Source organism: Podarcis tiliguerta (assembly GCF_965153285.1).
Source record: "Podarcis tiliguerta genome assembly, chromosome: 16".
Classification (NCBI taxonomy): Eukaryota; Metazoa; Chordata; class Lepidosauria; order Squamata; family Lacertidae; genus Podarcis; species Podarcis tiliguerta.
The window spans coordinates 10,878,753-10,904,367 of NC_139549.1; the positions used below are offsets into that span (position 1 = coordinate 10,878,753).

The 25,615-nt window shown below is 49.7% G+C and overlaps 1 protein-coding gene across 1 annotated transcript in view; it reads right to left on the minus strand.

The window, feature by feature from the left end:
• Positions 1-25,615, minus strand: part of GON4L (gon-4 like) — a 43,680-nt gene extending 18,065 nt beyond the window's left edge. The window contains exons 1-19 of the mRNA XM_083418461.1: positions 25,080-25,615; positions 21,666-22,176; positions 20,377-20,517; positions 18,535-18,722; positions 17,404-17,478; positions 17,200-17,250; positions 16,197-16,247; positions 15,407-15,502; positions 14,092-14,211; positions 12,237-12,410; positions 9,761-9,953; positions 8,904-9,005; positions 8,267-8,307; positions 7,556-7,659; positions 4,889-5,084; positions 3,980-4,066; positions 2,384-2,555; positions 898-1,042; positions 475-625 (exon numbers count right to left, since the gene is read on the minus strand). Coding sequence (XP_083274587.1) covers positions 475-625; positions 898-1,042; positions 2,384-2,555; positions 3,980-4,066; positions 4,889-5,084; positions 7,556-7,659; positions 8,267-8,307; positions 8,904-9,005; positions 9,761-9,953; positions 12,237-12,410; positions 14,092-14,211; positions 15,407-15,502; positions 16,197-16,247; positions 17,200-17,250; positions 17,404-17,478; positions 18,535-18,722; positions 20,377-20,517; positions 21,666-22,176; positions 25,080-25,208 — 2,727 coding nt within the window. The 5' untranslated portion in view covers positions 25,209-25,615. The remainder of the gene's footprint in view (positions 1-474; positions 626-897; positions 1,043-2,383; positions 2,556-3,979; positions 4,067-4,888; positions 5,085-7,555; positions 7,660-8,266; positions 8,308-8,903; positions 9,006-9,760; positions 9,954-12,236; positions 12,411-14,091; positions 14,212-15,406; positions 15,503-16,196; positions 16,248-17,199; positions 17,251-17,403; positions 17,479-18,534; positions 18,723-20,376; positions 20,518-21,665; positions 22,177-25,079) is intronic.

Genomic DNA, 25,615 nt, shown 5'->3' on the forward strand with positions numbered 1-25,615 from the left:
TCAGAGATGATGGGAGTTGTAGTCCAGCAACATCTGGAGGGCCGCAGCCTTTACTTCCACTGGGGCAGGGTGCAAAGGAAAGGAAGGAGTTCAGCTCTAACAATAATTATTCATTCATTCATTCCCTGCCCATCTGGCTGGGTTTCCCCGGCCACTCTGGGCGGCTTCCAACAAAATATTGATATACAATAATGTATTTTCCCAAACTACACCTGTTTTAGGACTACAATTCCCATCATCCCTGACCACTGGTCCTGCTAGCTAGGGGTGATGGGAGTTGTAGTCCAAAAACAGCTGTAGAGACCCAAGTTTGGGAAAACCCTGGGCTAGCCTTCCTTCCCTGCCCCCCCCCCCCCGGCTCCAGCTACGCCTACTACTTGATAGCCCAAGTAAGGTTGGGGCCGAGCACTCATACCCGCACCCCAACCCTTTCAGCTTCAGCTGAGAGAGTAAGCCACCTGGCGCCCCACTCACTTTGAGGATGTTGTCGGGGACCCGGTTCATATTGAGGTTCTTGATCCGCACTGTCAGCTGGCGGGCTGTCTTGGTCATTAGGAGGTACCTGCTGATCAGAGGTTTGGGGAACTCCGTCCCTTCGAAATGCTTCAGTCCCAAGGCTAACAAACTGGCGGAGATGGCGGAGAGAAGACAGAGGGGAAAGCCAGTCAGGCCGTGTGTTGAACCACCCGACTCTAGATGGGGGTTGCAGCTCCCATCACCCCTGATCATTGGCCATGCTGGCTGGGAGTTTCGGGAGTCCCAAGAACATACGAAGACCACGGTGGTGGCAGAGCCTGGAATAAAGGTGGATCTTCCGATTCCTAGGAGGTCTTCCCTCCCTCCAAGCTGCCACAACCACTCGCCCCAAGGGTTGCATACACGGATCTAAGCACCTACTTGTCTTCCCCTTTCGTGAAGATAATCTTGTCCCGGGGCAGCTTGGCCTTTAAGGAGCAGGTGGGCAGCAACTCTGGGTACATGAAGACCCTCCGTGTGGCCAAAATCCACGCAACCTGCTTTGGCAGGCAAACAAAGTCGCTCACTGTAGGAAGAACCGTCAGGAAGGAAGGAGCAAGAGGGGAGAGGAGAGGAGAGGCAGCAATCAGAAGGATGAGCTGAAGATACACAGTGCCACTTGCTGAAGTCAAGCCCCACCCAAGGGACCATCTGCAGTGTTAGAAACTCAAATATAAAAGCAAGGTGCCGAATGTCTCCTTAAACCAAGGTCACAGACGCCAAAAGAGAATGTCTAGTTGCAACCTTCAGACAAGACGGCTCTATTAAGGAATGGGTTTCTGTGCAGTCAGTTTACAACTGACTCAAACCGCCCCCCTTTTCTTCTTTCTCCAAGAGAGCACTCTAAAATGCATCAACTTGAGCTGTTAAGCAAATGCATAACAAAAACACAGCTGTATAAACAAACTCTCTCCTTTATCAGTCACAGCAAGGGATGACCTTGGCTGTTCCAGTAGGAGTAGGGATGACATGTCTAGGGCTTATCTCACATCCTGACGCACAGACCTAGTCCGGGAACAGCGCCAGAGTGTGTTCTTGGAGTTGGTGACCTCTTGCCCCAAGGTAAGAGTAGGAACAGGAATACCCTTTTATGGTCAGAAGTACAGGAAGGAATACCCTTTTATGGTTAAGAATACTGGAGCAGGAACATATGTGATGTCAACCTGCGTGTATAGGCTGACGTGGTTGGATTCCTGGGGAAGGAGGGAGAGGGTGCCTGGAGGATATATATACTGCATGAAATTTCTCATTTCTTTGGACTTGCTGTGGACACACCACGCAGGTGCCTTTCTGCTGTTCCGGAGAGCAGAAATAAAGAACTCTTTCTCTGAACCGACCCTCAGTGTCATTTGACTTCCTTCCTCCTGTCCGGGAGCAACGCAGACCCAATCAGTGAACTCCAATAAGGCTACATCTAAAGTCTTATTTTTCAAATGATGCACTGAATGTGCTTGAAAACCAGTTAAACATCTGTTAGAAACAGGTATTCTTTTAAAAAAATCAAAATGCAATTAAAATAAAGTTAATCTAAAAACGGATTAAAATACCTATCAGCTTCTGTATGTCTGGATTGCCTAAACAAACGTGTTTCTTAGCGGGCATCAGAAATAGTGAAGGCAAATGCCTTTATGTCAATTGGCAGGGAGTTCCAAAGTATGAACCTGTCAGACCAGGGTTCAAATCCCCACTCAGTCATGAAGCTCGCTGGGGGACCTTGGGCCGAGCGCCATCTCTTGGCCTAACCCCCCTCACAGGGTTGTTGTGAGGGTAAAACACCATGAGCTCCTTAGAGGAAAGGCGAGACCTAAATGCCTCAAATAGACAATTAAATGTTGACTCCAGAAGCACAAGGGACCCTGTTACACACCGTTCTTCTTAACTGCTTTGCGGGGGCTCCATTCGATCTTAACATGCGAGTCGAAGTCCTTGATGAGCTGCAAGGCATCCTTCAAATTGCACGGCTGAAACGTGGTCTGGAATTTGGGCCCCAAGGGCTGGCGGAGGATGGCGGAGCTCTGAGCGAAAGTATCCAGCTCGGTCTATGGAACGAGAAGAGAAGAGGGAAGAAACGGCAGGCAACCGGGGGTGAAGGGGCACAATGGCTTCTCAGCCCAGGGCCAGACCAAGACATTTTGCCGCCTGAGGCAAACCAGAAAATGACACCCCCTGCCTGCCATGCCTTACTCCTACAGAGGGTTTTATGCCCCACAGAGGACCTTAAGGTCCACAAATGACAACACTTTGGAGGTCCCAAGTCGCAAGGTGGTTAGATTGGTCTCAACTAGGGCCAGGGCCTTTTCAGTACTGGCCCCGACTTGGTGGAACGCTCTGTCACAAGCGACTAGGGTACCCGCGGGACTTGACATCTTTCCACAGGGCCTGCAAGACAGAGCTGTTCCGCCTGGCCTTTGGTCTGGACTCAGTCTGACCCTTATGTTTCTATCCCCTTATGGTTTTGATCTATGGGCTACTTTTAAAATGAGGCTGCATTTTAAACTGTATTTTAAATTGGTTTTTTTTCCTTTTTTTCCCCCTATTATGTTTTTATTGTAATTTTACTGGTGTTAGCCGCCCTGAGCCCGACTCTGGCCGGAGAGGGCGGGGTATAAATAAAAAATTATTATTATTATTATTATTATTATTATTATTATTATTATTATTATTTGCCTTCACTGAGGCTGCTTCCAAGCTGCAGGGATGGACAGGGCGCAGGGCCAGCTCTAGACATTTTGCTGCCTGAGACGAAGGACAAAGCGGCCCCCTCCTCCCATGAGGCCTAGACAGAAGCCAGCTAGACTGGTAGCTGAATGTTACTTCAATACAGGTGAAAGGACTGCTTCTTTCACTGCACTCAAGGGGCTAGTGCAGGGCACCCATAGTGTTCACTTCTCCCCCCCCCCCCCCCCACATACCTCAGCATCTGCTGCCTGGCTGTTTCATTATAAGGCCAGCCTTCTCTCATCCTAAACCTTATTAGCGCTTGCATGGTGGAGATGCCAGGGAATCAAAGCTGAGACGAACAAAATGGGGTAGGGAAAACCTTTGCGGCTGCAGTTGCCCCACAAACCCAAAACACTTCAAAATACCATCTCACTCAGATTGCCTTTTATTATATCTGAGCTGCATGCTGCAAAGTACTTTAGATTCATCCAAAGTCCAGTGGGATACTAGACCACTAGTTAGCTTTCAGGTTTAAAAGAAACAAAACAAAACCCTAAGTTGCTAGTCCTTATGGCCAACTCTGGTGGTGGATGGGGGAGAGCAGCAGTCTGGGAGAGGGCATTCACTGTGGAAGCCCCTAAGCTGTGCGAAAGGCACCTCTGATTTAATAACACTCTGGCTATTCTTCAACACAAGCCCCAAACCCAACCAGAACAAAGCACAGATGAGGGAAGGCATGGCCTCAGTCCTACGTGCGACAGCAGAAAGGACTGCCGGGGTGAAGCTGAGCCAAACTCCTTACCAGAAAGAGCCGTGTGGTGCTGGCCTCCGAGCTCAGGCTGGGGTTGCAGCTGCTGAGAAGGTAGGCCTGGGTCAAGAGCTGCACGTGCTGCGAGCAGAGGGAAAAGAATCAGAGTTGAAGAGTTGGAAGGGGCCCCGAGAATCCAACCCACTGAAATGCAGGAATCTGAGTTGCTGCCTACCAGAAATGGGTGCTATAGCCACAGGTCAGGAGGCCAGCGACCTCTGCAGACACACACACCCCATCTGGATTTTGGGGCAAGCACTGCAGACACCCCACCCTGTTCCCCAGGTTCAGCCACCCACAATATAAGTGGCACATGCAGACACAAGCTCCGCTTTCCCAAAGGATCTGGGTAAAGGTCAGACCCAGTGGAAGTAATCTGAGCCTTGGAAAGCACATTGAGCTGAAAGAGGAAGTGGGAAAGGGTGCCGCTCCTTCGCACTTCCGCCTTCAGCTCTATGACCCTTTTGGAAAGGAGGGAACCACCTCACCATCTCATGACCGAGGGGACAGTGGGGGATGGAAGGTGGACTTTCCCTCCCCAACCCTTTTTCTTCATGGGCCATGACTTTTTAGACCAGTGCTTCCCAAAACATGGGTCTCCGGCTGCTTTTGGACTACAATTCCCATCATCCCTGATTCTCTGCTAGCTAGGGATGATGGGAGTTGAAGTCCAAAAACAGCTGGAGGCCCAAGTTTGGGAAAAGCTGGGGGTTTTTTCAGACTGCAAGGTCAAGGGCTGCGGCAGAACAGGAACTGATTTTAGCAAGCCACTCCAAGGACGGGATATGAATGTAAAATAAATAAGAGAGAGAAATCAGAACAAAATCAGACAGCAAACGGGAGACAGAAGAAAGCCCTTCCTCGTCTGGCACCACTGGTGCTGTTTTTCCTTCCAAACAATACCTGTTGCATCTGCTGCTGCAGCCTCTTCTTCTGCCCGGCATCCAGCACCAGGGTTTGGACCGGCTTCTCGCGGAGCTTCAGCCTCTCCGCTTCTTGGGGCAGCTTGGCGGCCGACTTCTTCATGCGCAGCTGCTCCAGCTGCTCCTTGACCGTCCGGTGCTGCTCGTTGAGCAAGTTGGCCAGGGGCTCCTCAAACCTGCACAGGGTCAAAGGACGGCTTGCGTTGAGAAAGCTGCAGGTGCTCTGAAGACCCAGGTAAGTATCCTACCAATCTCAGCTTCAGTGGCTCAGCATCCACTGTCAGAGGCAATCATGCTTCTGAACATGGGTTGCTGGAAACCGCAGGAGAGGAGAATCCTGTCTGTGGACTTGGCTGGACTAGGCTGTTCTTGTCCAAATCAGGGTCACGTTTGCTCACAAAAATCAGAAGAGCCTGGCTGCTGGCTCAGGCCAATGACCCACCTAGTCCAGCATCCTGCTTCTCACGCTGGCCAATCAGATTCCTCCAGGGAGCCCAGCAGCATGGCATGAATGCAAGAACCCTCCCTCACTCTTACTCATCAGAACATCAGAGGGACCCTGTTGGATCAGCCTGAAAAGCAGTGGCATGCAGTGAATTATTTTCTGTAGGGGAACATTTAGGGCCAGAGGCGCCAGCTGGTGATAGCAATTGGGGGGGGACGTTGCGCACATGAGCATCGCACCTCCAAGCTGGGCAGAAGCTTCCTGGGTTTGGGAAAGTGACGCCAGGGGAACATTTAGGGGCCTAGCCTAGTCCCCCTAGTCCGCACACCACCTGGGCAAAAGGCCCATCTAGTCCAGCACTCTAAGAAAGAAAGAAATGCCCACAAGCACAAACCAAGCCCATCACTCTCTCTACTTTTGAGTCCCAACAACTGGCGTTCAGAGGTGTACAGCCTCCGAGGCAGAACACAGCCACTGTGGCTAGTAGTCACTGCTAGCTTTATCCTCTTTTCACGCCATCCAATTTGGTGGCTGCTGCTGCCTCCTGAGGAGGGGACTCCATAGCTATTCACAGTGTTAAGAGGTCCTTCATTTTGTCTGTCCTAAATCATCCAGCACTCAGGTTCCCCAGACAGTCCCAAGTCCCCGGAAGAACCAAGCAAGAACCATCAAAGCTTGCTTTTAAGGGACGCAGCACAGGCCATGGGGAAGAAGACATAGTGGGACCTGGCACAGTGCCCTTGTGCAGTAGGTCACTCTCATCTTCTCCACGTTGCAGATGAAAGGTGGAGGGGGGTGAGAGAGAGCAGCTTGCCAAAGGCAACATGAAACAGGGACCTGCAAGCCACCACGTGCCTCTCATGTGCTCTATGAGCCACACAGGAGCAAGAGGCAGCTTAGGAAGTTTGGGAAAAGGACAGGCCCATAAGGACATGCCTAGCATTGTGTCAGGGAACTGCCATCGGAGCTGGAGGCGGAGAGAAGGCTCCAGAGGGATGCCGGAGAGGGTCCCAGCAGGGAGAGAGACAGCCCATCCGCTGGGGAAGGAAATCAGCGTAACACCAGTGGAGAAGGGGGGCAGATGGGGGAATCGGAGAGGTGGCTCCAGGACTCCTCGCCGGAGACCAGCGGAGAGAGTACGGGGACTCCGCTGCCCACACCCTCCATGCGCAGAAGACTTCCGCGCAGGGAGACTAGGAGGAGACTGGGCGTCAAACAGCTTTTATGCTGGAAGAGGTTCAAGAAACACCCACTGACGGATTCTGCCAGCGACTGAGGCAGCCACGAAACTTGAGGCTGTCCAGACAGAAAGGGTTCAACCAGGTAACGTAGCCAGGAGTGGCGGCAACTTACACACGAGCAACCCCTAGAACCATTACACACTGGGAGATGCCCTTTCCCCAAATTAGGATGTCTGATGCAGGAGAAGCAAGAAGCCTCTTTCTTTCTTTCTTTCTTTCTTTCTTTCTTTCTTCCACACACACATTCCCACTCTGGTTATCAGACTGTAGCTGGGCAGAGCTGGTCTTGCCGCCCCCTTCCAGTACTGCTCAACCTAGAAAGGATGGCGGAGGCCCAGCGGTTCCTTTGCCTCCCTTCCCAAACAGAGTCAGCTTTCCTCTGAGCCAACCTGCCCCATAGACAAAGAGGCTTGCCCACGGCCACCTTGGTGGAGATGAACGCCAGGCCCCATTTGCAAGATGCAAGGGGGAGAAGTGGGCAGCTTTCCACTCCTCTCCCTGGGCTGAGAAGCAACCAAGAAGGTGAACTGCGTGGCAGAATCCTTACCAGCCCTCCACCGCCTTCCCGCAAACCACTACACATAGCCAGCCACTTCTCCTGTTTCTGAAAAGTTCATGCAAGTCAATTATCGGCCAACTGGTTTTTATTCCACACTTCCTCCCTGTTTTTCAGGATGTGTCCAGCTAAGTCAGGGATGGAGAACCTCAGGCCTGGGGTGCTGAAAGTGGCTCTGTCTGGTTCTCAGAAATCTGGTCCATCTTCCTACTGTCAACACTGACTGGCAGCAGCTCTCCAGCGGTTCAGGAAGGAGGCCTCTCCTCTCCTACCTGGAGATGTCTAGGAGTAAACCTGGGACCTTCCGCATGCAAAGTGAAGGCTCTCTCTCCCTGAGCTATGGCCTTTCCCCCAACAGAGGAGGAACAAAATGGCTTGGGGCAGGGCGAGAGCGGCCCATCCTACCTGAGCACCTGCGGAGTGTTAAAATTTGGCCGGGCCTCCGCAGCACTGTCCTCGTCCTCTGGCCCTTCATCCTCTACGTTGGAGAAGCCCATCTCATCCTGAAACTGAAGCAGAAACACACAGCCCAAGTCAGTGGCACAGCCAGGGGCAGAAAGGGCTTGGAGAAATCAACCAAGACTCAGGATTAACAGCCTCAGCTGGCACAGAAGGGCACCCACTACCAGAGCGCCACTGAAAATTCAGCCCATCTTCCTTAGATTTAAGAGGTAATGACTTGCATCTCGCGCAGCAGTTATGTTTTCTGGAGTTGCGCATCAATTGCATATAATCAGAACAACCCCAGAATTGTCCACGCACAACCATCCCTACCTTCCCAAAGCCAGCACACCTGGCAGGCCTTGCCCTCAATGCAAGGTGGAGAGCTTTTAAGCTCTTTGCTTTGCTTACTGGGCTCTGGGAGCTTCTCACACACCTTCCCAGAGCTCAGTAAGCAGAGGAGGAGAGCTTAAAATCTCTCTCCACAGCACAGAAGCAGCTTTTGAACGCTCTGCCTTGCGTGTGTTTTAATTTGTGCAGCCGCTGGGCGCAAAAAAACTGCCATCGAGCGAATTAAGTTGTGAGTCGACTGTACTTCCTCTTTTTTAAATTTTTGCGTTAGCAAGTTTCTCGAAGGGCTAGGAATTTTTATACAAGGGCAGCTGAGAGCCTTACCGTCTCAAACAGCTCCTCCATCAGCTCATTAACTTCTTTCTCTGCAAGATACAAAACAAGAGGGATTCAGCCTGCGAGTCAGCACCATACCCTACTATTTCTTAAACGCCTTAACACAATGAGCAAAGTGCAGGAAGCCACCACCTCGTTACGAAGAAATTGCTTGGCTTTTCAAATACGGCATGCCTCAAGCCTCTGGAGAAAAGGTGCACCAACAACCACCATCACCTGAGTCTCCAGTATGATGGACTCAACACAGGAATGCTGCCTTATACTGAGTGAGACCATCTACCTCTGTACTGACTCCACAGAGATGGACAGCTGCTCTCCAGGATTTCAGACGGGCTTCTCTTCCCAGCCCTATCTGGACATTCTGGGGACTGAACCTGGGACCTTCTGCGTGCAAAGCAGATGCTCTATGGCAGTGGTCCTCAACCTTGGCCCTCCATATGTTTTTTTGGCCTACAATTCCAATGATCCCTAGCTAGCAGGACCAGTGGCCAGGAATGATGCGAACTGTAGTCTCAAAACATCTGGAGGCCCAAGGCTGAGGAAGCCTGATCTATGGCCCCTTCCCCAACGAATTCGAACACAGGCAGCGATGAAACAGCCAGACCAAAATAGGCAGAGAACGTACTCGTTATCCTCACAGCACGGTCGTTCCTGAAGTCCTCCGTGTCTGGCTCGTCAAGATCCTCCAGGAAGTTGTACTCGGGGTCATCATCGTCGTCGGCCTCATCTGGAAGAGAAAATGCTTCTTAGCCAAGAGGAGGAGGAGCCTTTGCTTCCAGGAAACAGAACGACCATGACTGCATTGCAGGGGGATGGAGGAGATGACCCTTGGGGTCCCTTCCAACCCTACAATTCTGTGAAATACCAAATTTTTGCATCTATAAGACGCCCCCATGTATAAAAGGTAAAGGGGCCCCTGACCATTAGGTCCAGTCGTGGCCGACACAGGTTGTGGCGCTCATCTCGCTTTACTGGCTGAGGGAACCGGCATACAGCTTCCGGGTCATGTGGCCAGCATGACTAAGCCGCTTCTGGTGAACCACAGTAGCGCACAGAAACACCGTTTACCTTCCCGCTGGAGTGGTACCTATTTATCTACTTGCACTCTGACATGCTTTCGAACTGCTAGGTTGGCAGGAGCTGGGACTGAGCAATGGGAGCTCACTCCGTCGCGGGGATTCAAACCGCCGACCTTCTGATCAGCAAGTCCTAGGCTCTGTGGTTTAACCCACAGCGCCACCCGCGTCCCTTGCCCCCATGTATAAGACACCCACTATTTCTGAGGACTCAGATTTAAGAAAATGGGAGGGGGAGATGTATCTGTGTATAAGACGCCCCCTAATCTTTGACATTATTTTTAAGGGGGGAAACCTAGTCTTATACATGGAAAAATATGGTATTTTCAAGATACTGCTCCTCCCACAAAAACACAGGTCAAATCTAGTGACCCACCCACTCACACCCCAAGTAAGTGGAACATGCCTTCATTTCCCACATCGTCGTTCATGAGGCCACCCAGCCACCTCTTCCACTCCTCGTCGTCTGCCGTGTTGGGGTCGTACATGTCCGGGGTGATGTCTGGGGCACGGAGCTCAGCTTCCAACTGGCCGAGGGGCACGTCCTTCAGGGGCCTCTTCGACCGGGTGCGCAAGGCGATCAAGCTGTCCTCCAGAGGCTGGAGAGGAAATGGAGGAAAGGAGGAAGGGCTCTGAGCGGCTCTGGCAGATTCTCCAGCATCATGGGGCAGAGAAGAGCCTTTGCGGTGAAGAGGCCGGAATCTCAGGTGACCGGAGGGGGAAAGACTCAGGTTCAAATCCTCCCCACAGCCATGCAAGCCCACTAAGGCCCGTCATGGTCTCGGCATAAACCTAACTTGCGGGGTTGTTATGAGAACTAAAGGAGCATCTTGAACTCCTTAGAGGGGACACAGAAGGTAAATTCAATAGAATAAATAGGAAGACTGACTGGGTAGGAAAGAGGAACTACTAGGACAGCACATCATCAATCCACATTCAATTATCAATATACAGTGGTGCCCCTCAAGACGAATGCCTCGCAAGACGGAAAACCCGCAAGACGAAAGGGTTTTCCGTTTTCAGAGGCGCTTCGCAAGACAAATTTCCCTATGGGCTTGCTTCGCAAGACGAAAATTGGCGAAATTTTTTGAGGGTTTTTTTCGCTCCAAAACCCCTTTTTCTGAAGCGCTAAGCTGCTAAAAGCCTTTTAGCAGCTAAACCACTAATCCCTTAAGCCTTTAATAGGCGTTAATAGCCCTTAAACTGCCAATAGCGCTAATAGCGCTAATCCGCTAATGGGCTTGCATCGCAAGATGAAAAAACTGCAAGACGAAAAGACTTGCGGAACGGATTCTTTTCGTCTTGCGAGGCACCACTGTATTGCACAAACACTCTGCACCTTCCTCCAAGGAATAAGGGAAGGCATATATGGAGGCTCCGCCCTATTCCTTTTAAAATATATATATATTAAAGCTTGAAAGAATAAAGGAAAGACAGCATACAGACTTAAACATCAAATATCAAGCTTTTTTTAACATAAAAATTAAAAGAAAATACCATATTGGCCCGAATATAAGCCACACCTTTTTTTTCCAAATTCCGACTGAAAAGTGAAAAGTGAGGCTTAAATTTGCAATCTTACAAAAATTGGCTTTTATGATATCGCTGTAGGATTTTCTTCTACATTTGCCATTTACGGGTGTGAGCGTCTGCGAAATTTTAAGGGAGTGTCTTATATTCAGGTACAGTGGTACCTCGGGTTACATACGCTTCAGGTTACATATGCTTCAGGTTACAGACTCCACTAACCCAGAAATAGTGCTTCAGGTTAAGAACTTTGCTTCAGGTTGAGAACAGATATCGTGCTCCGGCGGCACGGCCATTAGCTAAAGTGGTGCTTCAGGTTAAGAACAGTTTCAGGTTAAGAATGGACCTCTGGAATGAATTAAGTTCTTAACCTGAGGTACTTCTGTATTGCCTTTTTTTCTTTTCCTCCCTTGAATTTTAAAGGTGCTGCTTATTTGCGGGTGTGGCTTATATTCGGGTCAATATGGTAGATTAAAAAAGATAATGAAAAAATAAATTGGGGAAAACTTCTGATTCTCAGAATCGGAGGCTCTACCCTATTCCATCTTCACAATGCCCCTGCGAGGTAGGCTAAGCCAAGAGACATCACCACCCAGTTGAGCTTCACAGCTGACCAGGGCATCTGAACTCTGGTGCATTCCTAGCCTGAAACTTACCCTGGTGTTCCAATCCAGTCCACAGAGACCCCAAACGCGTGAATACAGTGGTACCCCGCAAGACGAATGCCTCGGAAGACGAAAAACTCGCTAGACGAAAGGGTTTTTCGTTTTCTGAGGTGCTTCGCAAGATGGATTTTCCTAAGGGCTTGCTTCGCTAGACGAAACGGCCCTGCCTCTCGTGTCATGGCAACGGCCACTGTACACACGCACGCTCGCTTCCCCACTCCTCCGGCTCCCTCCCACCTTCCGGCTGACAGTTAGTGCCTCGTGCCGCTGCCCACCCCCCTTGCGCGCTCCCCTCAGAGAGCCATTGCCACCAGCAGCCGGAGTCGCGCTCCTGAGCCCCGCCGCCCTCCAGCAGCCGTGTCGCACGGTGGCCACAAGGCGCGGGTGAGCCTGAGGTACCGGCTGCGGCAGCTGTCCTGCTTCTCCCCGCCCCTCCCCACCGTTGTCAGTATTTAAATGCAGTGGTGCTTCCCAAGACGAAAAAACTCGCACAACGAAAAAACTCGCGGAATGAATTAATTTCGTCTTGCGAGGCACCACTGTATAAGAAACGCAAATGGATGGGGTGGGATGGACTTTGACTAGATCAACTCGCTCTTACTCTTACTCTCCCCACAAGAACCAAAGCAAGCAAGGTGTTGCAGAAAGGAAGTGAACTCTTTGAAGGAACCAGAGAGCCCCTGAGATTACCTGGAAGGCGTCCATACAGACTGGGCTGGAGGCCAGCTCCTCATCCACCGCGTGGAGCTTCTCCATGAAGGTGCTGTCCTTGCTCTGCTTGGGTTTGGGGGGCGGCGGGGGGCCCATCGGGACGACTTCAGCACTGATGTGCCGCTGAAGTGGGGCAGCGGAGGCTTTCTCCACCTGGTTAGAGAGAGCAAAGGAAGAGGGCCATGTTTAATCCCATTCGATTTCTACAGCTTTCATGCCATCCCTCCCCTCTGGTGGGGCATTAAGGACAGACAAAACAAAGCCCTAAGAACGTAGGAGGAAACAGCCTGGCTGCAACACTGGGCTGGTGGCACTTGTCATTGTCAAATGAGCCTCACCATCGCTCAGATGACTTCAGCAGTCGAGATGGGATATACAAGGGTACCAGGGGTCCCTCAGGCACCCTAGACCCAAGGCTTTTTTCAGCTGGAAAGTGAGGGCGCCATTGTCATCATAAGGGAACAAGGGAGGTGTTCAGGAAGAGCTCCGGCACCTCTTTTTCTAGAAAAATAGCACTGCTAAGATGTAAATGAGTAAGTTTCCGAGCACAATTCAAAGTGTTGGTGCTGACCTTTAAAGCCCTAAACGGCCTCGGTCCAGTATACCTGAAGGAGCGTCTCCACCCCCATCGCTCTACCCGGACACTGAGGTCCAGCGCCAAGGGCCTTCTGGCGGTTCCCTCACCGCGAGAGGCCAAGTTACAGGGAACCAGGCAGAGGGCCTTCTCGGTAGTGGCGCCCGCCCTGTGGAACGCCCTCCCACCAGATGTCAAGAGGAAAAACAACTACCAGACTTTTAGAAGACATCTGAAGGCAGCCCTGTTTAGGGAAGCTTTTAATGTTTAATAGACTATTGTATTTTAATATTCTATTGGAAGCTGCCCAGAGTGGCTGGGGAAACCCAGCCAAATGGGCGGGGTATAACTAATAAATTATTATTAGTGTTATTAGCGTTATTAGTATTATTATACAAGGACCTTGCACCTGGCTCAGTAGTAGATGGGCAGCCAGTGCAGATGCTTTAACAATGGTGCCACGTGTAGCTGGCAATCTGGCCACTGCATTTTGCACCTGCTGGAGCTTCTGAACCAAGCCCAAGGGCAGTCCCACGAGCAGCACATTGCAGTGATCCAGCCTCAGAGTTTATCAGCACATGGACTACAGTTATGACATATGACTGCTGTAAACCAATGAACAGCAAGACCTAAATATTTTTATAACATAAATAAGGTAGCTAAAGTCCTGGCTTCCAACAGATGCGATGCTTGCAGATAATTGACTACCTCAGGGGTCTGCAACCTTTAAGACAAAAAGAGCCACTTGGACCCGTTTCCGAAGAAAAAAAAACTGGGAGCCGCAAAACTCATCATTATAAAACTAACTTTTTTGTCACCTTTTTTTTATTATTTCTTTGTTTGACCCCTCAGAATTACTCCTCCTCATAGAAATAAACGTTAAATTAACAAGTTATCTTTGTGTGTGTGTGTGTTCTTCACTCCCCTTCATAACAGTGACCAACGTACATGCCCCCTTTCAATGCAGTGACCACCATACATGCCCCTTACAATGTAGCGGGCGGGTGGGTGGGAAGGTGACGTCGGGACGGTGCGTGACTAACGCACGCACCGCCCCCATGCGACGTCACAGCCAGTACAGCGCCCGCCACAGTGGGGGGTGTCGGGGCGCACAATGCGCCTCCTCCCCTCACTAGTATCCGCCCCGGAGCCGCAGCAAAGGTGTAAAAGAGCCACATGTGGCTCCAGAGCCGTGGGTTGCTGACCCCTGGACTAGCCCCAATGGCAGCCTAGGAGAAAGAGAGATAGCGCCCTTCTTACTTCCGTTGGCATAGCTGCCTCCTCGTCAGTCTCTATCATATCGGAGGACCGCCTTGAACGAGACCGTTTGGCTCCCCGTGGCGATGACGATGTGCTTTCCACATCACTCTCCATCAAGCTCTGCGCAAAAGTGAGGAGCATAAAGTAAACGAGAAAGGAGTGATCAAATCTCTTCTCTGCAGTTCACCTTTAGCACTGGGAAATCACACCAAAGACTGAACAGACACCAAAGGTGACAAATGAGGTCCGTATTATTCCCCTCCAAGGCGGCTTGCGTCATCAGACAAAGCTCCACTCCTCAGTCTCTGCAAGTATCGCTAACAAGGACTGGCAGCAGTGCTTTCTTGGGGGTGGCTCCCACTCTGCACATTTTTTAAAAAACAAAAAAACTAGGGCAGGGGTAGAGAATTATTTCCAATGGGGGAGAGAGATCTAGAAGCAGCCAATCCTGTGGGTCACTGACAATTGAGCAAATATTCACACGCCGATCCTCTGATGTCATATGACCAGGAGAAGGGTCTAGTTTTCTCTCTGACATAGCAGCATTCTGATTACAGGAATGTTCTATTGCGTGGGGTTGGGCTGGAGCATTCCATCATGCAAGTGTCCCCTTGCAATTCGGGTTTGTACAGTCATACCTAGGGCCCAAAGTTCCCTGGGAAGAGGGATTGATTGTTAAACCACTCTGGGAACTGTAGGTCTGTAGGGAGTCTCCTAACGACTCTCAGCACCCTTCACAGGCTGAAGCTCCCAAAATTCTTTGTGGGAAGCCAAGCCGTTTAAAGTGTTATCATAGTGCTTTTGCTTTAGGAGGGCCACAAAAGTGTATGAGTGACATGAAGGGCTCTTTAACACTGAGCAACACTGGCCCAGCCAACCAGCTGAAAGCCTAGCAGTGTAAACAGACTGTAACAGCCAACAGCACTGCAGTCCAATTTGCCAATACACAGATACAGCAAGTTCACAACTAACGTGGAGGTTACGTTCTAGGAATCGCACCAAAAGCCAAAACTGAGTGTGGTCAAAATGCATGGGGTCAATGGTGGGTGGGTCTGCCAGTTATTTTTCCTGGAAACCTGCTCCCTTTTAATTTATTTTTATTTCACCACACGCATAAAACTGAATGCACATAAGTTAAATGTGCATACACTGTGGACTATACACATACACACATATATAAATATATCTATACATGGTTGTGTTTTTATAGTGTATTGGAAGGCACGCAGAGTGGCTGTGGCAACCCAGTCAGATGGGAGGGGGATATTATTATTATTATTATTATTATTATTATTATTATTATTATTATTCATACCTCCTCTGCTGTCTCATCCTCCTCTTCCTCCTCCGGCTGGTACTCTTCATCAGAGGAATCATCTTCCTCGAGGGGAATGTCCACAAACTGAGGGGGCTGCAAAAGGGAGACTGAAGTTATACAAAGGGGAGGGGAACAAGACCCACACAGGGAAGTTTTAGGGAACAAATTAGGGGTGCTGGCAGATTTTCAAAAATGAAAAGCTAGGGAGGATGAGCACAGAGCAGGCTCATGGTTAGTGATAAGGAAGGATGAAAGCGGACCCTTATACCTTTGGGTGTGTTCACACAATAGTCTTACAACAACACATCAATAGCGCTGTGACTCTGTTTCTCCCTCACAGTTAGCTATGCTCAAAACCATGCTGCCATCAGAGCACACATGGCCTCAAACCTGGAAATCAGGAAGCTCCAGCAAAATCCCAAGAACTTTTTTAAATCAGATTTTTAAAACAAACTTGTCTCCTCCATGACTTGTAGGAGAGAGGAGTTAAGAAATAAAAGAAACGGTCCTAGAGGCCATTCCACCTGTTCATCAAGGGCTGCGTCCTGCTATGCCCTACTTAAGAGTAAATCCATTGCAATCAACAGTATGATTAAGTCCACTGATTTCAATGTGTGCACTCTAAGCAGGACTTAGCTGGCTAGAGCCCCAAGTCCCAACCCTCCCCCCCCCCCCCCGCTTCCAACAGTGAGTAACAAAGTAAGGTCTTTAAAAAAATAAAACACGAAACTGAAGCATGAAAACAAAATGCCACCAAGTTATTTAATTAGCAGCGCCCACAGAGTACCTTGATTTCATTCGCCTTTTTGATTGGAGAAATATTCCACGTTGGAATAACCTGAGGAAACAAAACCACATAATAGCACCTCTGTCATAAAACACCAATGGAAGAAAGTGTATGAGTTTATTTATTCATTGCCCCACTTCCCATTTCATCTATTCATCTAACTTGCACTCCTCTCCACTTTTATCAAATGCATTAGAATAAAGGTTTGAGGAACAAGGGGAAAGAATATTAAGATACGTAGCTACAATATCCTCCCTATAATCAAAAGCCTCTCTTAGGGCCAGTCGAGATTAAGGGGGTCAACAACTAGAAACCCCCCGCAACTCAAGTGCAGAAGTGGGACTTCGTGGCAAAGTAATATGGGGGTGGGGAGGAGAAGACTCCCGACGGCCTGGAAAGTTGCTGGCGAAGGGACAAGAATCCCCCAGCTCTCTTCCAACTATCATGTGTGGAAGACAGGGATGGGATAAACTGCAAGTTTCTCACCCTCTCTCATAACACTTGAACTCTGACGAAGCTGAATGTTGGAAGATTTAGGAGAGATAAAATAAAGGGCTTCTTCACACTGCATATACCGTATTTTCCGCTCTATAAGACTCACTTTTTTCCTCCTAAAAAGTAAGGGGAAATGTTTGTGCGTCTTATGGAGCAAATGCAGGCTGCGCAGCTATCCCAGAAGCCAGAACAGCAAGAGGGATCACTGCTTTCGCTGTGCAGCAATCCCTCTTGCTGTTCTGGCTTCTGGGATTCAGAATATCTTTTTTCTTGTTTTCCTCCTCCAAAAACTAAGTGTGTCTTATGGCCTGGTGCATCTTGTAGAGTAAAAAATACGGTACTTAAACTACAAAACTCACTCCCAGCGGAGGCAGAGATGGCCACCAACAAGGAAGGCTTTAAAAGAGAACTTGGCAAAGTTATGGAGGATAAGGGCAGCTATTAATGGCTACGGGCCACAATGTACAAGCTCTGCTTCCACAGCCAGTGCTTCCGAATACGAACTCACCACTCCTTTCTCCACCACCTCCTTCAGCTTGGAGCGAGTCATCTTTGGCTCCTAAAGGGAGGAAGAAGAGAGAGAAAGAACTTTTCCATTGTTCCATTAGAAATTGTACAAAATTTGACCAGGCTTTTTCCTTCTAGTGCACACTTCCCTTCTTGGCCAGGGGAGAAGCAGACCCCCGGCTTCCCTACTGAGGGAGGAACTTACAAACATGGGGATGTCCTCCGTCTCACTGATGGCTGCTTTCATCATGGCGACGACATGCTCATTTGTTATCACTTCCTGGAGTGGGAAAGACAAAAAAAAGCTTTTCCGGTTTGCTCCACCCATGACGTAGTTTACCCTTATCGACGGAATAACCTGGGCTGAGTCAAACATGGCAATAAAACAATGGGTCCCCAATGCAGTGGGCACAGAGGTAATGTCCACAAAGCCCCTCCAAGCAGCTCATGGTCCGGCACTAATGCTGGAGGCGACTGTGGCGATCACACAGGGTCCCCGGACGTCTGACGGTCTATTGATCCCTGTGCCACCACTGTGATTGCTTCCCCGCTGCCACCAACCCGTTTCTCTCGGGTACACACAGAGTCCAGACAGTTGTTAACATTGAACCAAATAAACAAGTTTATTTTATAAACATTAACAAGTTTATGGTTTCAGATAATTTTTCTTGTCAATTTCTTAATCTTAGTTTCTTTACCGGCCTATACCTTCCTAATACAGTGGTACCTCGGGTTACATACGCTTCAGGTTACAGACTCCGCTAACCCAGAAATAGTGTTTCAGGTTAAGAACTTCGCTTCAGGATAAGAACAGAAATCGGGTTCCGGCGGCGCAGCGGCAGCAGGAGGCCCCATTAGCTAAAGTGGTGCTTCAGGTTAAGAACAGTTTCAGGTTAAGAACAGACCTCCGGAACGAATTAAGTACTTAACCCAAGGTACCACTGTAACTTCTAACTGATTATCCCAGCTGTCTATCTGACTCCTCTTAACAGATTCTCTCACTCTCTCAAACTATCTCAACCCACAAACTTATCCTCCCCCTCTCTTCTCTAACACCCGACTGACCCTTAAGAATTCTAACTCTAACTCCTCCCCTTGGGTTCCCACTTGCCAATCACTTCACACTCACTTAACCCTTTCCTTATGACCCAGCATGATGTCACCTAGGAGGGCAAACGCCACAGCGACCATAGGCAATTTCCGAGGGAGAAAGGGAAACCACCTCGTGCAAGGCCCTGCCTCATCTTCAAGGCTGTGATCAGCAAGATCAGGGGTGCCATCGCAAGGTGTTTGTTTGCATCCCCATCCACACAGCCGCCGCCACCTTCACACTCACATGGAGGATGTTTCGCACGTTGACAGCTGTCAGGTTGTGCTGCTTCGCCCCGTCTTCCAAAGTCCGGTCGAGAGTGTCATCCAGCTTGAGGTCGCAAGCCAAGGGCCCTTCCTCCTCCTCCTGGCATTTCCCTTCCCGCTTCCGTTTAGTCGCTTTCCTCCGCTTTCTCTTCCCTCCTTCTCGCTCTTCTGGACAGGAAAAACAGGGGAAAGAGCAGGCAGAGTATCAAACCACAGCAGTCAATAAGCAGCTGTCTCTGAATCCAGGCTCAGCCAGGAAGTTCACCGGGCGATCTTAAAAGTGTTTTGCAGATTGAAATTGTTTTGCTGGTGATTTGTTAATTATTCTACATGACTTATGCTGTATTTGTGATGTTTTATTATGTTCCATTATGTTATTGTTATTTACTGTATTTTTTGCTCTATAAGGGTCGCTTTTTCCCTCCCAAAAAGTAAGGGGAAATGTGTGTGCATCTTATGAAGTGAATACAGGTTGCGCAGCTATCCCAGAAGCCAGAACAGCAAGAGGGATTGCTGCTTTCACTGCGCAGCGATCCCTCTTGCTGTTCTGGCTTCTGAGATTCAGAATATATTTTTTTTCTTGTTTTCCTCCTCCAAAAACTAGGTGCGTCTTATAGAGCGAAAAATACGGTGTTTATTTTTTGCAAGCCACTTCACAGGATTCACATGAAAGTAAGCGGGATAAAAATATAATAAATCAAATGAAGTCTACCTTGTCTTGCAAGGAGGTTGCAAGGATGAACTGGAGGAGGTCAGAACCTCAGCTCCTTTGGAATTAACAGATGTAAGTTAGTCATGCCCATTAATTTCAATGGGTCTGAGTATGACTAGCATTGGATGCAAGCTATCGCGTCTATCAGATCACCCCTGTCCATGTGTTTATTGAGACACACACAAAAATTATAAAAGGCTATAATGTAGTGAGGCAGGACCTCTCAATGCAGAAACCATGCTGATTCTTCCTCAACATGGCTTGTTCTTCCATGTGCTTAAAAATACTAGCTTTTATAATGGTTCCTGCAGATTTACCCAAGACAAAAAATAGAGGAGGGAATGTACAGTGGTGCCTCAGGTTAAGTACTTAATTCGTTCCGGAGGTCCGTTCTTAACCTGAAACTGTTCTTAACCTGAAGCACCACTTTAGCTAATGGGGCCTCCCGCTGCCGCCACGCCGCCTTAGCACGATTTCTGTTCTCATCCTGAAGCGAAGTTCTTAACCCGAGGTACTATTTCTGGGTTAGCAGAGTCTGTAACCTGAAGCGTATGTAAACCAAGGTACCACTGTAGTTTGATAATCCGAGAGGAGCAAAGCTCCATGCTAACTATTCCACACAAGTGGGATTTGCTGCACAAGAGGGGTTGCTGCACGCTCCCTGTTGGGGCAATTTGTTGGCCACTGTGACAACAGGATGCTGGACTAGGTGGGCTTTTGGTGTGATCAAGCAGCCCAGTTCTGAGTCACTTCTGCAAATGATCACTATGAAAGAATGACTTAATAGCAGCACTTGCCTAGAAATGTACAAATCATCTGTTGAGCAACAGATGCCTAAAGCTGCCTGCCAGGGCTGGGGAACCTCTGGCCTTCCATTTGATGCTCAGCTATGACTCCCATCATCCCTGACCACTGGCCATGCTGACTGGGGTTGATGGGTCCAGCAGTATTTTGTGGGGGGTGGGGGAAGAGGTTCACCCATCCCTGCTATTCATCAGGGGTTGCAGATCCCCCAGCCTTCAGTATCTGCTTGCTGTGCCTGAAACAGGGCAGAACTTCAAAGAAGATGCCTTTGTTCTGTTATCCACTTTATGGACATGCAATACTCACCTACTGGGATGAACAGCCCCGTCTCCTCAGCTTCCTCCTTGACTTCCTGGAGCAGTTCAGCTCCCTGTGCTGCCTTTGGGGCTTTCAGGGGAGGGTACCCGACGTCCCATTCAGGCTCTGGCTTCAGAGAAATGGTAGCAGCTGGAAACAAGAGATCTACAATGCCATGAAAACCTACTGCTTGTGCATATGTGCATTCACATAAAAAACTTTAATTACAAAGCATCTTCAAACCATGTAAGGTCTGATCACATACTATATTAACTATCCTGTTTTAAATGAATACCATCTGTTTATATCGTGCCAGGAACATTCATTGTCGCTGTCTCATCAACTGTGTTTTTGTTCCGTTACAAAACGAAGTCACCAACTTTGCCAGAAACCAATGAATGACTCGGGCTCTTCCTTTCCACTTCTACTTTTATAACATTTAATTTTGCTCAGATGCTTTTCTTAGCCACCGATCATCCATAACAGGGAAACCCCTGCTTCTCTAAGATTTTGCAGTCCTTATCCTAGCTATCAACAACAGGTGAAATCGCATTGTATTTCTAACAGGGCAAGCTTAATTCAGCCTCAACAAACCTTTGGGGGCATAAACTAATCACAGGCTTCTTCAAACTCGGCCCTCCAGATGTTTTGAGACTACAATTCCCATTATCCCTGACCACTGATCCTGCTAAGCTAGGGATCATGGGAGTTGTAGGCCGAAAACATCTGGAGGGCCATGTTTGAGGAAGCCTGAACTAATGCCTAACTGAGCCACTGATGGTGTAGCAATTAAAGAGTTTCAAACAGGGCCTGGGAGACAAGGGTTCAAATCCCCACTTGGCCATGAAGCTTGCTGGGTGACCTCAGCCTAACCTAAAGGTAAAGGGACCCCTGACCATTAGGTCCAGCGGTGGCCGACTCTGGGGTTGCAGTGCTCATCTCGCTTTATTGGCCGAGGGAGCCGGCGTACAGCTTCCAGGTCATGTGGCCAGCATGACTAAGCTGCTTCTGGCCAACCAGAGCAGCACACGGAAACGCCGTTTACCTTCCCGCCGCAGTGATACCTATTTATCTACTTGCACTTCAATGTGCTTTCGAACTGCTAGGTTGGCAGGAGCAGGGACCGAGCAATGGGAGCTCACCCCGTCGTGGGGAATCGAACCGCCGACCTTCTGATCGGCAAGTCCTAGGCTCTGTGGTTTAACCCACAGCGCCACCCACGTCCCAGCAGCCTAACCTACCTCGCAGCATTATTCCCATCATGTTTTTCTCCCCTTCAGCACACACCACTAGCTTACCTTCTGACTTGGGCTTCTGCTCCTTATCCACAAGTAGCTCAAGTGATGGAGAGGTCTTTGCGTCTTGGAGCTCTCTGGCTCGCTCTGGGCAGAGATCCAGCTCTGCCTTAGCCAGGACATTCCCACCCCTCAAAGAGGCCTCAGACAATTCCGGCCAGCCTTTCTGCATGGCGTCCCTAGATGGAAGCACAATGCTCTTCGCTGCTTCACCGCCAGTGTCTCCCAAAAAAGCCAGAGGCATGGGCAAAGCAGGGGGAGATGAACAGGCAGGGGTGTTGGCAGGCAGGCTGTAGGGACCTCTCCCTTCAGTCAAAGCAGCATTGTCCTGCCCCTGCGGCACCAGGCCACAGAGCTGGTTGATCCCACCTGAGGCAGGGGTCTCCATTGGAACAGGCTGCACATCCTCCTCCTCCACCACCTCCTCAGAATCTGCCGTGACGGCTCTTCTCTTCTTGCACGGCAGCATCTTCGGCGAGAGAGACATCCAAGCTACAGCTCTCCTGTTGTCACTCTGCAAAGACAGAGGTGTGAACTCATTGGTTAGATTACTGAAATGCACTGCATGCAAGGCTGCCCTTGAAGACTGCTTGGAAATCTCTCTGGTTCAAAACATTCCCCATCTGGAAAGCCAAGTAATCCCCAAAATTAATGAAGCCACTAATAACGCAATTTAAAACCAGCTAGACCACAAGGTACATAGGTTATCAACTAAAAGCACTTTGAAACAAATGGGTCTTCAAGGCTCATTTTAAATCCAGAACTGACAACTTACTTCCAGGTCGGGGTGGGCTGCTTCCTGAGCAACAGTCCCCCTGGCTTCCCGTGACTTTGGCCAGATAGGCTAGCTGTTAACCATAGCAACATCAGAGGCACCCACCAACTCTGAGAATCCTGTTCTCACAGTGGCCAACCAGATAGAACGATGGAGCTCTCTCACAGAGGAGGCAGTGATAGCGACCAAGCTGGATGGCTTTAAAAAAGGAGTAGATAAATTCAAGGCTATCAGCAGCTAGTAGCCACAGCAGCTGAGTTCTACCTCCACTGTCAGAGGCAGTATGCCTTTGAATACCAGTTTATGGGAATTGCAGGTGGGCAGACTACTATTGTGCTTATGTCCAGCCTGCAGGTTTCCCACAGTCATCTAGTCAGCCTCTTTGAGAACAGGATGCTGAACGAGATAGGCAAGTGGCCTGATGCAATAGGCTCTTCTTATGTATTCAGAGTTTTTCACATGTTATCTCAGCAGGCTGTATCCAATGTTAGCCCAACTCCAAATGGACCTACTGAAATTAATGGACCTTAAGTTAGATATGCATATCAATTTGCTCTGATGGTGTTTCCTGCTTGGCAGGGGGTTGGACTCGATGGCCCTTGTGGTCTCTTCCAACTCTATGATTCTATGATTTCATTCAGGCGATTCTGAGGACTAAGGTTGAATACCACCCAATAAAGTCAAACCTCGGGTTACAGACACTTCAGGTTGCGCATTTTGGGGTTGTGCACCACACCAAACCCAGAAGTACCAGAAAGGGTTACTTCCGGGTTTTGGCGTTCATGCATGCGCAGAAACACTAAATTGCACTTTGCGCAGAAGCGCCAAATCGCGGCACTGTAGATTGCGAATGTGCCTCTTGCACGGATCATGTTCACAACCCGAGCGTCCACTGTAACTTGTACAACAATCTACAGTAGCTCAATAATTTACCCTAGATGGGTAGGGAGTGTCTGAGCCTGAAATGGTTGCCAACCTAAACCTCTGCCACCTACCAGCGAGTTCATGGCAGGGTCAGCATGGGAAGTAAACCCCCCCCTCCCCCGTCCTGGAGACCTAGCAGCTTCCAGGGGAAGAAAGCCACCCCCACCCCTTTCTAGCCACAGGAGTAGAGCTGCTGGAGTCAGGTTTTTACCCCTCCTGCCCCTGCAGCCAGAGGGGTCTGGCTTAATAGACTATACTAACGTGTAAATATAACTTTTATATACACTGGGAAACAAAAAAATGTGTATGACTTATTGCAGTCAGGGTTAGAAACTGAGATACGAAAGCTAGGAGCTAAATGGCACCTTAAACCCAGGTTATGGGTGCAATGACGAACTGTGTAGGTGTGCTTTTTTATAACAAGAATACAAAGCTGAAAATGAACTGCAGCTAAAATATTATGTTCATTTTTCACATGGTCCTGTCCTTCCCCTGCCCACTCCCCTAACATTCTTAAGAGGGTCTCTTCTGCAGTCTTCAGAGAGTAGCTACAAGTGGGGAGGCAGAAAAAGGTCCTCCTTTCCTTCCACTCTGCAGTTTTAATCTGAAACCTTAGGCACAGCTCAAAAATTCCTTGTACTAATGAGATTCCCTGTCGCAAAATGTGCCAGAACCCCACAGGTGTTTCCAACACTGACTGCAGTGGCCCGCAACCGAACCCGCCATAACTCCAAGGTGTGCCTCTATATCATTCTGTATCTCCTACTGAAACACATCCTATGAAAGTGCATTTTAAAAATCCACCGTATGCTCTCCAGCTGAGCTAACTCTGCATCAAGCAGATATTTCAAAGACTCTATTAGGAAGCTGCCTTATGCCTTGGTCCAGGAGCTCAGCAGCACTGTCTACCCTGACTGGCAGTAGCAGCTCTCCCGTGAGTTTCCTGCAAGATGCCACTGGGGATGGAACCAGGGACCTTCCCCACCCTTCCCTTTCCGGACGCATTCCTTAGAGACCCAGACACATTCCTTGGAGACCCAAAGCGCCTGAAAACTTTGTTTCTGAGGCACCCGAGCGAAACTGCTGCTTGCTTCATGCTAGTTCCCAGCCAGGGCTGGATTTAGGTTTGATGAGGCCCGAAACTACTGAAGATAATGGGGCCCTTCATATGTCCAGCTGTCCTTTGTCAACTTTGTCCTTTGTCGCTGTTTTTTGTGTCGAATATATGCTATATAGTCATTTATGGACCTAATAGGTATCTAAAGCCATTTGCTACTGTTGCTGTATGTAGGTTTTATTTTATGTATTTTATCTTATATTTTGGAAATGTACATCCTTGTTTTTTCCCTTCAATTTTTTTGGGGGGCCCCCAATAGAGTGGAGCCCTAAGATACAGCTTGTTTAGCTTATACGGGAGTCCCACCCTCAGGACCAGCCCCCTTCCCCCGCCGGCCCCCACCGCCCTTTCTCCAGCCCCCTTCCCTCCTGCAGGAGAAGCGGCCGCGCCTCAGCCTCCCTGTGTGGGGACGGGCAGAGCTCCTCAGGGGAGGCGGAGAGGCGCCCCAGGGAAGCCCAGCCGGGGCTCCGGAGGGGAAGGTGGGCGGGGAGGGGCAGCGGCTTCTGCCTCCGCCGCCCACTAGGCCTCTCCTGCCCCCTCAGCACCGGCCCCCCACCTGCCCCTTCCCTCCCCGCCCCTCCAGCCCAGCGCGCAGACTGACCGCGCTCTCCCTCCGCCGCGTCCTCCGCCCCGCAGGGCAGCCGCCGCTTTGCCATTTTCCAATCCAGATCCCCGCTTCCTCAAAACGGAAGCGGAAGTGGCGCAACCGGAAAGGACCATCCGAGCGCATGCCCAGACTCAGCGGAGTCCTGCGCCGCCATGTTTCTTCCTGGCCCTCCCCTGGAGGAAACTGGTTTGAGGTTCGGAAGTAGAGCCGCGGTTGTTTGAAATGGCGAAAGGGGGTGCGAGGGGAGGAGCGGCGCTGATATGTGGGAGTAGGGGGAGAAATGTGAATGAAATAAACAGACGGGAGGGTGGGGAGGCTAACGCCGCCATCTTTGTTGAGGCCACGGCGCCCGAGGAACCGCCATGTTTGCGCGTCTCGAGCGCGAAGTTGCCGGCACGTGACTTTCAGGGGGCGGGAGAACGCGTAATTAGCGTAAAGGAGAACCTGGCGGTCCGCTGGCCCCGTGATGTCACACTCGACTGATTTAATGTTGCGTGACGTCACAATGGTGTCATTGTTTTTACTGTTAA